This window comes from Micropterus salmoides, unplaced genomic scaffold (assembly GCF_014851395.1).
Source record: "Micropterus salmoides isolate LMB-PRFRI ecotype aquatic unplaced genomic scaffold, ASM1485139v1 Ms_hic_scaffold_8, whole genome shotgun sequence".
NCBI classification, from domain to species: Eukaryota; Metazoa; Chordata; class Actinopteri; order Centrarchiformes; family Centrarchidae; genus Micropterus; species Micropterus salmoides.
This window is the reverse complement of record NW_024044570.1, coordinates 33,623,428-33,636,051: the sequence shown is the minus strand read 5'-3', so window position 1 is coordinate 33,636,051 and position 12,624 is coordinate 33,623,428. Positions and strand designations below refer to the sequence as shown.

The window sequence follows — 12,624 nt, the reverse complement described above, 5'->3', positions numbered from 1 at the left end:
TAAGATACCTAGGAACAGATATGCGAAGACACTTCAGCTGTTTATTTAAACATATTTCCATATTTTTGGAACTGCCAGCATCACCAGAAAAGATCTGAATCACTTGGAGAATGTCTCTAAAGCCTGAATTTGTCACAGCCAGGCTGTATGTGTGTATGTAGAGAGTAACAAGGGCTTTATAATGAAGCGAAGCTCACATCAGCTGATTTTCACATTATCCTCAAGTTATGTTATATTTTTTATTTATTGATGCCTGTCACTACATTGCATCATCCCGCATAATGCAGTTAAAGTGGGCTTGGACGTTTTTAAAGGAAATAATTGGACATTAACTCCAATATTTACTTTTTTATGTATTTAAGTTTGAACACCTCACACACTGTTGAGTCATGGAGACGAATTGACGCAACGCCTCTCTCCTACCAGAGGGTGGCGTTGCAAGTCCAAGAAAGCAGAAGGTGGGTTCAAAGTGAAATGTAGGGCGGTGGACATGGACTGCCTCTGCTCTTCCATAACGTGTTCAGTCGTCACGTAAGTGCATTTTCTGTGACTCCTTACCAAGTTAAAACTACAGTATGGTTTATGCGTTTTGTCCTTACACGTTTTTGTTAGCACTGCCAACGTTAAGTTAGCCGTTTAAAGCACAAACCGCTGTAGCACCCGAATCGGTCACAGTGGATATGACTAGTGTAAAGGCTGCCGTGAACTCGCCTACTTCTTCACGACACTCAAAACATTTTCTGAACCAACAGTAACATTTTAAATTCAAGTATCGCCCTCTAAAACGCTCTCGTGTTATTTTTTATTTACGTAACTTTTAAATAATTGTAATTGAAACGCTACCATCGTTAATTACAGTAACGTCTGTACCGATCTTACCGTAAGGAGCTCAACAGCACGCCAAAGATCATAAGTAATCTTCTACTTAATATCGTGTGTTTGCGCAAGAAAGGCAATTTTAAACTGCCAGAATTTTGAACGCAGTCTGGTAGAAGGACAATTGATCTGTACTAGCAAAAGGACTAAATACAGTCAGTTAGGCACATTTGTTTGTCATGGCACCTTAATTACTACTCATGTCGTTACATTCATAAAGTCAAGGGACATATTTGTGTGTGTGTGTGTGTGTGTGGGGGGGGGGGGTTATGTTTTTAAAGTGTTGTAAATGTGTAACTACCCCTTAAACAGCTGGATTCCCCTTGAGAGGCCATGTACCCTGTAGACCTTCCAGCTGTAGATGACACTGATCTGACATCAGCATCTGAACAGTACCTCTCTTCTTTGGAGTCAAGACCTCTTCATAATGAGTGGTTTCAGTCATCGCAGTTGTCAAAGGTATCATAACACTTGTCATGTCTCCACTTTTTCATAATGACAATGGTGGTTTTTACTATCGCCAAAGAATAAAAAATCCAAAATATTCACCTCTTAATTTAATTACTGCAAGAAGTTGGGAGCATAGCAGAGGTGATTTTGGAAATATCTGCAAAAATCCTTGGCAGTGGTTTTGTTGGTTGCTCCTGGAAGTATAGCAATTTTGTTTGACATTAGACAAAGAAAAGTGTTTTTTGGAAAATAAATGTTCGTTGACACACTTCAGGTCAGGGAGTGTAGATAAAGATGCATGAAGTCGTTGTCTTCTCTGCTCAGGTAGCGATAACAGCAAACAATGTAAGGCGGTTGCAGCTGTTTGAAGATGACCAACCTGACTGTACAGTGCTGGCGCTTCACCCTCCTGATGATCCAACACGAGGTTTGGAACTAAACACGTTCCCTTTATCAGTCAGATGAAAGAAAAAGACTGATGCTTTCTGCTCTACCTTCCAGTGGCAGCTTTATACCTGCATGAGAAGTGGTGGTGTTTGGATGATGTCTTACGAACGTCTAACAAATCCAGAAGTGGCTTAATGTTGGTAAATGTCTGTTCGTATGTCAGCATCACTCCAACACAGTTATACAGATCAGGTCTGAATAGTGTGGGGGGAAAATACAATTATCCATCTAATAATTTTGCATGTAAAATGAAAAGATGGAAAAGATGTTTGTAACACAAACAAGTTGAACTTGTAAATCTTGTGCTGCGGAGACAGCACATTTCTCTTAGGCTCAGCCATTTCCTTCCACAAGCCACACTGAATCTTTGTCCTTACCAAGTAAGAGGTAAGGTTTTTTACAGAGACCTTGGGAAAGTTTTATTTTGGCTGAAAGAGGTCCTGGGTTTAAATCTTGGACTAAGACCAAAAGTGCTGCAACTTTTGAGTGTGGTACATTTGTCTGATATTAATCCCTGCATATCCCCAAGTCATGGATTTGTAAAGCAATTTAACAATGTCCCCAAATACTGATGTCAACATTTAAATTAATTTTGTGCAAGGACATGTGTGTCTTTGGAAATTCTGACATTTCTCTGTGTCACGGCTTTGCACTATGTTGCACAAATGGCTTTGAAGCCGAGAGCAGCAGAGGTTGTAATAATTCTTTCCTAGCCTGTTATCTGAAGATCACAAGCGGCATGTTGTTATCTCGGGATAACAAACTTGGCATACAACAAACATAGCATAGCTGCAACTTCACAGAGGAGTGTGTAGAGAATTTTAGAGATCCTTATAATATTTAGTGATAGACTGATTAATCAAGCCAATATCTGGCATTTTGAGATAATCGACAATGGCTGAGACCTGCACGCATGAGGCCGATATACAAAAAAACTGTCTACAGACACACCTGCAGGCAGCTCTGTCGGTGTGGCTGTTGTGGAACGATGCCAATTGACAGAAGTAACGTTTTTTAGCTTCAGCTGGCTAAATTTGCCATTGACAGCAAAAGGCGATAGCCAGCCCTGGCTACGGTTCTTATAAGCACAATTAAAGCTCAGTTTAAAAAAGAGCATTTTATACTACAGTATATTATCTGTATTTCTTTTTTTTTTTTACCAAAGCCTTATGTGTGAGGTCACCTGTGCTGTTTGTTTTCATCAGTGCTGGTGAGCTTTCTAAGTCAGCGTGTTCTCCCCAGGTGCAGTCAATTATGGAGAGAGTGATTGTGTTCCTGCTCAGTCGGGTAGTGGAGCGGTCATCACACGAGGAGGTGGTGTTCTCCCTGCACCCTCGCACAGAGAGCTGCAAACTGCTGTGGAGAGACAGCCAGGCGGTCGGCTTCTACACCGTCAAGCACAAAGGTAGGATGGAGGAGGGGAGTGAGAGGAAGAAGATGAGAATGTGAGGGGGATGGCTGAACAATTGATTTACTGTACGCTTATCACCTGTTGACTCGACATTTCTGCACACCACATGACTTTCTAGCAAGAACAGGTAACAATCACACATTTTCCATATACAGTAGATGTCTCGCTTCTGTTTACAGTAGCAGGGGAATTTACATTTAGCTGATGCTTTTATCCAAAGTGACTTACAATTGCTATACATGTCAGAGGTCACACACCTCTGGAGCAACTAGGGGTGAAGTGTCGCCTGCAGCTCTTCATCTCAAGAGCTCACTGTGGCTGCTCCTTGTTCCAGTACTGCCTGTAATAATGTGTAGCAGCGGCAGTAGGATTTTCGGTTTCCATTAGCAGAACTTTTTTGCAGCTCTGCAAAAAGGCGAAACAGATCAACAATGAGGCTTATGAATGAGATACAATTAGATTACACATGCCTCGTTTTCTTGTGAATCCTTCATGAATGCGAAGGCAACTTGTATCCACCATGGGAATGGCAGACTCCGCCACTAACAATGAAAACTACTGTATATAGAGAGGTAATTACTGAATGTAAGTACATTAAATATTATCAACAGGGTTTGAGTTCATGAAAAGCTTAAGCAGTTTAAGATCCTTATCAAAAATATTTCTGTATGTTGTGTTTTTATGTAAAAAAAAAAAAAAGATTAGGCTGATATTTCATTGTGAGATGTTTTAAGTTGTCAAATATTGAACCAGTTTGACCTAAATAATCCAGTATTCCAGACAAAATGGACTGAGTTAGTCACTGTGATGGATTGCGTTCTTTAAAACAGTACTTTTTCTGCTGCTTTTATCTCAGGCAGCCTGTGTGACAGCTGGAGCGCTCGCTGCTACCTGCTGCCTGTCCTGGACACAGTGCTGGTGAGGAGGAGCTGGAGGAGGAGAGGCTTTGGCCTTCAAATGCTGAAGGATTTGTGCTCCTCGTTCTCCACAGAGGGGTTTCTGGGAGTCAGTTCTCCACTATCACCCAACATGGTGGCAGGTCAGCTAAGATTCTCCTTTATCCTGACAAAGCCAATATATTTGTTTATTTACTTCCCAATTCTTTTCCTTCCTTCTTCATCTTTGCTTATCTAGAGGAGAATTTTGTCTGATGATTTGCCATATTTGGTAGAAGAATGCACGTTTCCTGTCATTGTTTGTCAGTGTTGTCAATGTGGAAATAACTAACAAAATCACTTGGAAATATTCAGGGCAGATCAAGGGTCAGGTCCCAGAGAGTCAGCCTCTTCTTTCTTTTTTAAATGAACTCCATGACAACCACTTAACAGGCTGTGTGTTCGTGTCTCCTGTGTGTTCAGTGTGCAGGAGGTTCCTGCAGCAGCATGAGGAACATCGGGACCGTCTGTATGAGGTGGAGGCTCCAGGGGGCTGGACTCAGCGACGAAACATCTGGCTCAACCTGCAGCTAGGCCGCTACCCCCTCAGTACAGATCATATTTGCCTTCATGTGTCTAGATGTTTGAAAGAATGTTAGATATGCTATTGCAAAACTAAAAATGTTTTTTGAGCTCATCTACATTTAAGTGTACCCCTCAGTTTCATGTGACCTCTTCTGACTCGTGTCTTTGTAGATATTAATGAGAGCAGTCCAACATCAGGAGAAACACAGAGGAATGAAGATGACTCCTCTCAGAAGGTGAGAATCTCCATTTTTCTTTGCTTGCGTTAAAAGAATCCCTCCAAATCACTTTTATCTTTTATGTTTAAAACAGCTACAGTTGATGCACTTTGAATTTATAGAGTGATTTTGGGACATAAGAGTGCCAATCCTCACAGACTTATTTGAATTCATCCGGTAAGTGATTGAGTGTAAGAGGCTACAAGGGCTCAAAATGCTATAAACAGGAACGGGACAGTGGCAACATTATCACGTTACCTTGACGACACTGAAACACTATTTTGGGTTTGGGACTTTTTTGTGGGCAAATGGCCCTTAAAGGGCCGACTGCCTAATTTATACATCTTGCAGGCTCTCGTCCTACAGAGTGGATGAGAGGTAATTGACCCTTCGCTAAGACACGCCCCAAATACACAGCTGGCCAATCACAGTGCAGTATAGGACTCGCTCTAACCGACACTTTCATGGCTGCACTCCATTCACGCTAATGTAAAAAGAGTCATTTTCTAGCTTTCTTCTGCCGTATTTCCATCTTTCATTTTTTTCACGTCCGTTTGGGTCAGTTTGAGTCAGTTTGACAGCCTGAATACAACCTTCAAATATATAATGCAACTGTAAAACTGTCTGCTTCTTTCTGAGATCACTTTTCCCAACAAATGTGACAGTATTTCTCTGGGGAGTGCAGACAGTGGCAGCGCCGACAGTTTGTCGGACTTAGCAACAGTAAGTAAGGGGGGGCGTGGCTTAGCGAAGGGTCAATTGTCAATAAATATCTATATTTGTCAATAATCAAAATACCATCAAACTACACACATTTCTGGCTATATGAACAATCAGTGAGCTTTGTGTTTATACGTGTCAACTTTTTTTTAACCATGTTTGCGTCAGGGTTAGCTGCTCCTTCCATGCTTGTTTGTTCACCGTTCTTCTTCTGTCTTCTCTTATAAGGCGGGTTTGTCAGGATTTTTCTCTCGCTTCCGTGCTTCCTCTGGTAACAACAGTGTTTCAAGTCACACGCTATGGACTCTGGCCAATTCCTTCAGGCAACTTCTGCAGAAAAGCGCACTTATGTAAAGGGTGCATAAAGGGCTCAAAATGTCTGCGAGAGGAGCCCTCGTGCACTTGAAAATTTGACAGTGGGACAGCCCTAAGCACTGAGTCTGTGAGTGTGGTAGGGCTTTTTTAAAGATCCAGATTTTTTGTTTCTGACTGAACCTGTGAAAAGTGTCACAGGTGTTCAGCTGGATCATTTTACTTCAGTCGTTCAGGCCTCAGCCCTCCCACGACCCAGAGTAAGTGGGTGTACATGATCATTGGATGTTTAGAAGATTGTCTTGGCACTGTTCAAAGACATTCTGGGAAATGTAGGAAATAATTGGTTGAAATAGACAAGAACAGTGGGAGCACGCATTCCTTACTATACAACAAATGAAGAGAATTTACAGCAAATCTGAATGGCGGACTGGCCTCTGAACACAGTGAACATTTTGTTCTACAAATTATCCAAGGTCACTCGTAATTCAGAAAAGGCAGTTGTGTATGAGCTGGGGGATGTGTGCTTTAATTCTCAGAACATTGCACCTGGAATATGTATGTAGAAATGAAAGCTTTGTGCCTTACTAGTCATTATATTGCGCAAGTGTCTGAGTCTCTCCTGTTTTCTAAGATGCAGACTTCCAATTGTAAACTGGACTTGACCTCACTGAGCACCTGTGATGTGAACATTCCATTGGTAATACGCTCTTCTGAACAACAAATTAAACCTTATGATCCAAGCCGAGGAGAAATCTCCCCAAGCTGCAAAAGTTCTCAAACAGGATGTAGCCCTGCAGCCCACGCCAATGATCCGGACCCTGGATCTCCCACCAGACCACCAGAGTCCGTAAACACAACACAAGCTCTGAAATCCAAGCCCTCTCTATCTGCAGAGCCCCGCAGAGAGAAGCCAGGGGAAACACAAAGAAGTACCAAACGAGTCAGAAGGACATGAGGTTACAGATACAAGCACTGTGTGCAACAGCAGCCCTCAGACACTAAGTGGATGCTAAATCCACCTGAACTGTATGAAATGAGGTTTGCAGACCTTTTAAAACTGATATATACAGTACAATATAAGTACGATCACAACTGTTTGGGGCTTTGCAAACCATGCTTCAATGACATCCATCACTCTCCTGGTACTTTGTTTGGGTGGGACAAATTGCATTTTGATTAATGACCTCACTTAATATCCAGCAGAGCTCCACCCACCTTTACATTTACATTTATTCATTTAGCTGACGCTTTTATCCAAAGCGACTTACAATTGCTATACATGTCAGAGGTTGCACGCCTCTGGAGCAACTAGGGATTAAGTGTCTTGTGTCAGGGACACAATGGTGGACCCAATGTGCCACCTTCAACCCAAGCGAGGTCAGATAAAACTAAACATGGTTCGACTTAATCAATCAAATCATACTAACATCATATGTACAGCATGGAAAGTAGCATGGTGTTAAAAAAACAATTTTGAAATTGGAAAACTTGTCTTGTCTTTATAAGTTGTATAGACATTTTGTGAAATACGCTTTTTCCCCCCTTTTTTTGCTGAGAATTAAATGAAAAGATTGATACCACACTGATGTCTGTATAGTAAATATGAACCTACAGTCATCGGCCAGTGAGCTTAGCTTAGCAGGAAATAAAGGGGGTTAAACAAGGGGAAACAGGTGACATGGTTCTGTAGCAATATCCAGCACCTCACTGCTCCTGGCCAAGAAATAATCCAGTTTTACAGTTTAGTTTTGTACAGTTCAGTTTTGCACCGATTAATCAAACAAGATTTTATTAGGTTACATTTAGGAGAAGGTTCCATGGGAAATAAGCTCATTAGAGGGTTTTCTTATCTTACTGTCTTTGATAGGCCTTCATCTCAGGGCAGTTGGTCCCCACTCCCTTCCCCCCTAAGACAGCTATGTAATATAAAGTCACCTGTTTCTTCACTGGCTCTTTGTCTTACATCCTGCAGACTGTTTGCACTCTGAATGTGTGTCGGACCCTTTGCAAAGAATAAAACTCTTAAAAGACATTGGGATTGAACTCTTTATTTTAGAAGATTTAATTTCCATTTCAGGACAGATATGTGAGATGAATCAATCTTTTTATCTACCTCTTGGCAACAAACTATTAGAATCAGAATCAGAAGGAGCTTTATTGCCAAGTATTACACATACCAGGAATTTGCTGTCGTGTAAGGTGCAAACATACAGTCAACATAAATAAATGTAGAAATATATGAACAGCGTTGCAGATATATACATGTGCATTATTCTGTGTTCTGTGCTGTGCAGAAGTAACACGACGGAACAGAAAATTGTGTACATATAAATATATAAACTGACACATAAAAATATACAACAATAAAGATCAATAACAAATATGTGCAACGTGCCAGGTCTCAGCCCGACAGGAGATGAAACGGTATTTACATGTGCAGAGACATTTGTATTATTTGCAGTGGGGGCCTTGTTAATGAGGCTAGCTGCAGACAGGAAGAAGCTGTTTTTGTGGCGAGAGGTTTTGGTCCTGATGGACCGCAGCCTCCTGCCAGAGGGGAGAGTCTGAAACAGTTTGTGTCCAGGGTGGGAGGAGTCAGCTGCAATCTTTCCTGCTCGCCTCAGAGTCCTGGAGGCGTGCAGGTCCAGAAGAGAAGGAAGATCGCAGCCAATCACCTTCTCTGCAGAGTGAATGATGCGCTGCAGCCTGCCCTTGTCCCTGGCAGTGGCAGCAGCGTACCAGATGGTGATGGAGGAGGTGAGGATGGACTCAATGATGGCGGTGTAGAAGTGCACCATCCTTAATTAAGTCAATTATAAAGTTTAAACAGAGGTACAAAATCATGAAACATAATTAACTGTGACTGTAATAAAGCAACCAGTACGCACTAATGGGGACACCTGTACACATATAAAAGGATTCAAATAACTGTCTAATATTAAAGATCCAAAGATGTTAATTAAAATTCATTAATGTTATAGAAGTCAATTTCTGCAAGGAAAAAACATTTAAAAATGTTAGGAATTATCCAAAATACTCATGGTAAATAAAAATGTTGAGATTCAAAATTACAATCATAAGATTTGGTGTAGAGCCTGTGGACACTGTTACCTTTTCTTTTTAAATTCCATATTTGTCTTTCTTGGTAGGAATGTAGTTTGATGACAGCGCGACCAGCACAGATCTGCACAACAACATCCTGAGGTCTAATCTGCCAGACTACAGAAAGCACCCGTGCTATTATTGGTTTAGACCTCGTTAGACTTCATATGAACCGCATAAAGCATAAGCTACATTTTCCTCGTCTCCTGCACCGCTGTCACCCGTCGGCACGTGTTGCCTGAAAACCGAGCGCACCTCTCTCACGCGCACACATAGGAACAGGAAGTAAGAAAAGAGGAAAAAATATCGGAGAAGGGAAAAAGTTACAATACAGTTTATGAAACATGAGCCGAATTTATGACAACACATCTTTAAAGAACAAACCAGTCCACAATGAGAAGTTTGACCGCGTATGGTCTCCCTCTACGTACGAAAGGTAGGGGCTCAAATACGTTTGTTTGCTGAATAAGAGTGACAGGTAAAAAGAGAAAATATTCAGATGAGATCAGTTCAAGTGTAACTACTAGGTGAACAACCACTTATAACTTAAAAGTCGAAAAAGTATTCAAATGAGTTCAGTTGAAGCTGACTTCAACTGAAACTGAAATAAAGATTTGAGACAAACTCTGGTGGGTCCATTATACAGATGAACAGAACCAAAACTGAACAGGAGAACAGATCTTTGAAGTCGTTGCACATTGCTCTCTTAAGCATAACAGAATGCACAGTTACAAGTGAAAGCAGAAAGATTTTAATACTTGACAGTTTTCTTCCACAGTGGCCCAGGGGTTCTTTTGGAAGGAAAGCTGCTGGATGTTTCCAGACATGCGATCAGTGATGACAACAATCAAAAGGTACAGTAGGCAAGATACAGCAAGATACAGCCAGGGACTCACACTGGCGCTATAAGTCTGGCTCTTTCTTCACACTTCCTTCTTCTGTATGTAAGCAAATTATCATTATAAAACTGCATTCCAGCTCTTTAGCTTCAGTAAAGAAAAAAAGTTGTTTAAAAATTGGTGGTTCTCACCAAGGGTCAAGAACCATTGTACAAAATGGAGTCATTTATTCATGCAGGTCAACACATCATTATTAAATAAAATAGTACATATAATATGTAGAAAACATAATGTCAAAAGGAGAAACCTCTGTCTTAAAAAATTAATGAATGTAATCAACATGTTTCTGAAATAAGGGTTCCCCAAACCTGAAGCCTGTACTAGGAAAGGAGTTTAACCTGCAGAGATTTAATTTGGGGTTATCAAGGCATGTCAGGGCTGACAAACTCTGACTGCCAGGATTGGTGTTAAACTGTACTTTGACGGTGAATAAGATGTTGGTTAGTTGATGCAGTGTCAACTTAATGGGATTTTGTTTTATAGAGTAATTAGTGAGGGGTAGTCTTGCATAGCAGTGCCGCTAAGCCCAGTCCTCTTCTGTGCTTGGGAAAGTTGGCTAATCAGAAGCAAGTGAGCTTTCAGGGAGGGGGGCCTTAAAGAGACAGGAGCTAAAACCGAGTGTTCAGAAAGAGGGTTAAAAGAGGTGCTGAAGCAGTGAACATTAAAGCATGTAAACATTTTTTAGTAGCAAGCATAAATACAAGTATGAACCTGAAAATGAGCATTCTACGGCACCTTTAAGAGACATTGCAGTGAATTGGGCCTATTGAGAAGAAAATCTATTTTTTCTCATAAATTTGTGACTATTATTTCAGACAATTTGTTGACTTTTTTTCTTGTAAATTTACCACTTCTTGGAAATTGGAAAGTTTTTTCATAGATTATTACCTCTCTTCCCTATTTTTTGGACACATAAAAGAGTCAATCTAAATATGTGAAAACTATTTAAATATACACATGGGCTGCATCTCAGAAATTGACTTGTTATTTAAGTAAGATCTACATCTAAAGCGCCTAGGCTGCAGGGCTGTTTGAATGTAATTCTAATGCTAATAACTTATTTCTAACACTCATTTCAGCTGCAACGCCGGTGGAAAGTGCATGTGGCAACAAGTCAGGATGAAATATAAAACTATTCTATAAAGTGGTGTACATGATACACGGGGCAACTTTTTGAGCAATGTTGCTGGGCAATCTTGCTAGTGGCAAGTCCGGCTATGTTTTGAACAGATAGGGGTGGTGCGGAGCGGGTGGTTGAATGGTGGGGGAAGTGGATTACGGTAGTAATCTTTACTCATTATCATTGATGGCAACGTTGCCCTGCACTATTGCTCTAAAAGTTGCTCCGTGTATCATCAGCTTTAGAGTTCTTATCATTAACAAAGAGTACAAAGGTAGTGTGTAGTCTACACTTACAATACCCTATTCACGTATAAAGGGTAACATTTAGTTAACCACAAAGATAACCTGCATGGAGCAGGTTAGAGGTGCAGTGTAAATTGCCATGACAGCATACCTCAGGAAAAACATATCCACTCTTCATAGTACGAGTTAGTCGGGAAGTTACACCTGACGTCACAAAGTTACTCCTGAAGTTACCTGAATGAGCTAGTTACCTCACTTCATAGTACAGGCCTTTGGTCTTGTCTTGGTTTTTATTGAACAGTATAAACAGGTCATTCACCATGTGCCAAAAACTGTGGCTGAAACTCTGAAAGCTTTTGCTCCATTTATGCTTTAAAGGAAAAAAATCTACTCATTTGTTGCGAAGAGTGCTCAAATCTTTATCAGTTTTAGTATTTTGGTCAGACTAAACATAAACACAGATAGACAAAAGACAAGCCAAACTTTGTTTTTGTTTCTTTTATTAATCTGTTGGCAGGTCCGTTTCTATGTGCTGTACATAAAACCCAGCCTCATCCATCAAAGGAAATTTGATGCCAGCGGGAAGGAGATTGAGCCAAACTTCAGTGACACCAAAAAGATCAACACTGGCTTCCTCTTGTCCTCCTACAGTGAGTAGATAACAACAAACTTTTGCATTTATGTTTGCATGTTTCCCTTCCTTCCTTTACACCTGGCCTGTTTCATGTCCTCACACCTTAAAAGCCCTTAAAACATGTTTTCTCAGTCACCTTGAGAGTTGTCGCTATCCATGCTGTCTCAACAAGCCTTGAGGAAATTTGGTACAGAAATTCGTTGTCCGCAGATGATGATGGCTGGACCCGAACCTTGTTCTTGTAACAATGCATACAATTAAGCAAGGAATTTGTGATCAGTTGTTGATGTATCATGTTGTGCAAGTTTGCCGTTCGTTATCGTTCATAGCTGAGTGGTTTCTGCTGGTATGTGAAAAAGTTAAAATTGTCTCTGCATTGGGTGGGAATCGAACCCGGGCCTCCCGCGCGGCGGCCGAGAATTCCTAAACCATTTTCCATTCTATCTCTATGGTAGTGTTAAACCTCTACGGATGTAATGCGGCTTTCGGCCACTGTCGCTTTGTGGCGCTGTGACCGCCTCAGCTCCGGCTTTCTTCGTCAAGTTTTCATTCGGTGACTGGAGAAGAACAGAGATGTCGTCAACAGCAACAACTTCGTACTGTTAGTTTTGTCCAACAAAGGTAAGCGACTTTTTGTATCTTTTTGACTAAGAACTAGATAAAAATGAGCAGATATCTGAGTTGTCTTGGGAAATTTCGGAGCTTTGTATATTAAATGACATCGACT

The 12,624-nt window shown here is 41.0% G+C and overlaps 1 protein-coding gene across 3 annotated transcripts; it reads left to right on the top strand.

The window, feature by feature from the left end:
- The first annotated feature begins 419 nt into the window (after positions 1 to 419).
- On the top strand, positions 420 to 7,929 carry fam169b (family with sequence similarity 169 member B). 3 transcript variants are annotated; one of them, XM_038705653.1, is made up of 9 exons: positions 420 to 531; positions 1,189 to 1,335; positions 1,651 to 1,753; positions 1,828 to 1,913; positions 3,016 to 3,178; positions 4,041 to 4,223; positions 4,543 to 4,668; positions 4,816 to 4,880; positions 6,535 to 7,929. In XM_038705653.1, the coding sequence occupies exons 2-9, from the start codon at positions 1,210 to 1,212 to the stop codon at positions 6,850 to 6,852; spliced, it is 1,170 nt and encodes a 389-aa protein (XP_038561581.1). In that variant the 5' UTR covers positions 420 to 531; positions 1,189 to 1,209; the 3' UTR covers positions 6,853 to 7,929. The 3 variants fall into 3 exon arrangements, with proteins under 3 accessions (XP_038561581.1, XP_038561579.1, XP_038561582.1); XM_038705651.1 differs by having other exon boundaries at positions 6,529 to 7,929; XM_038705654.1 differs by having other exon boundaries at positions 5,811 to 6,671.
- Positions 7,930 to 12,624: the final 4,695 nt, after the last annotated feature.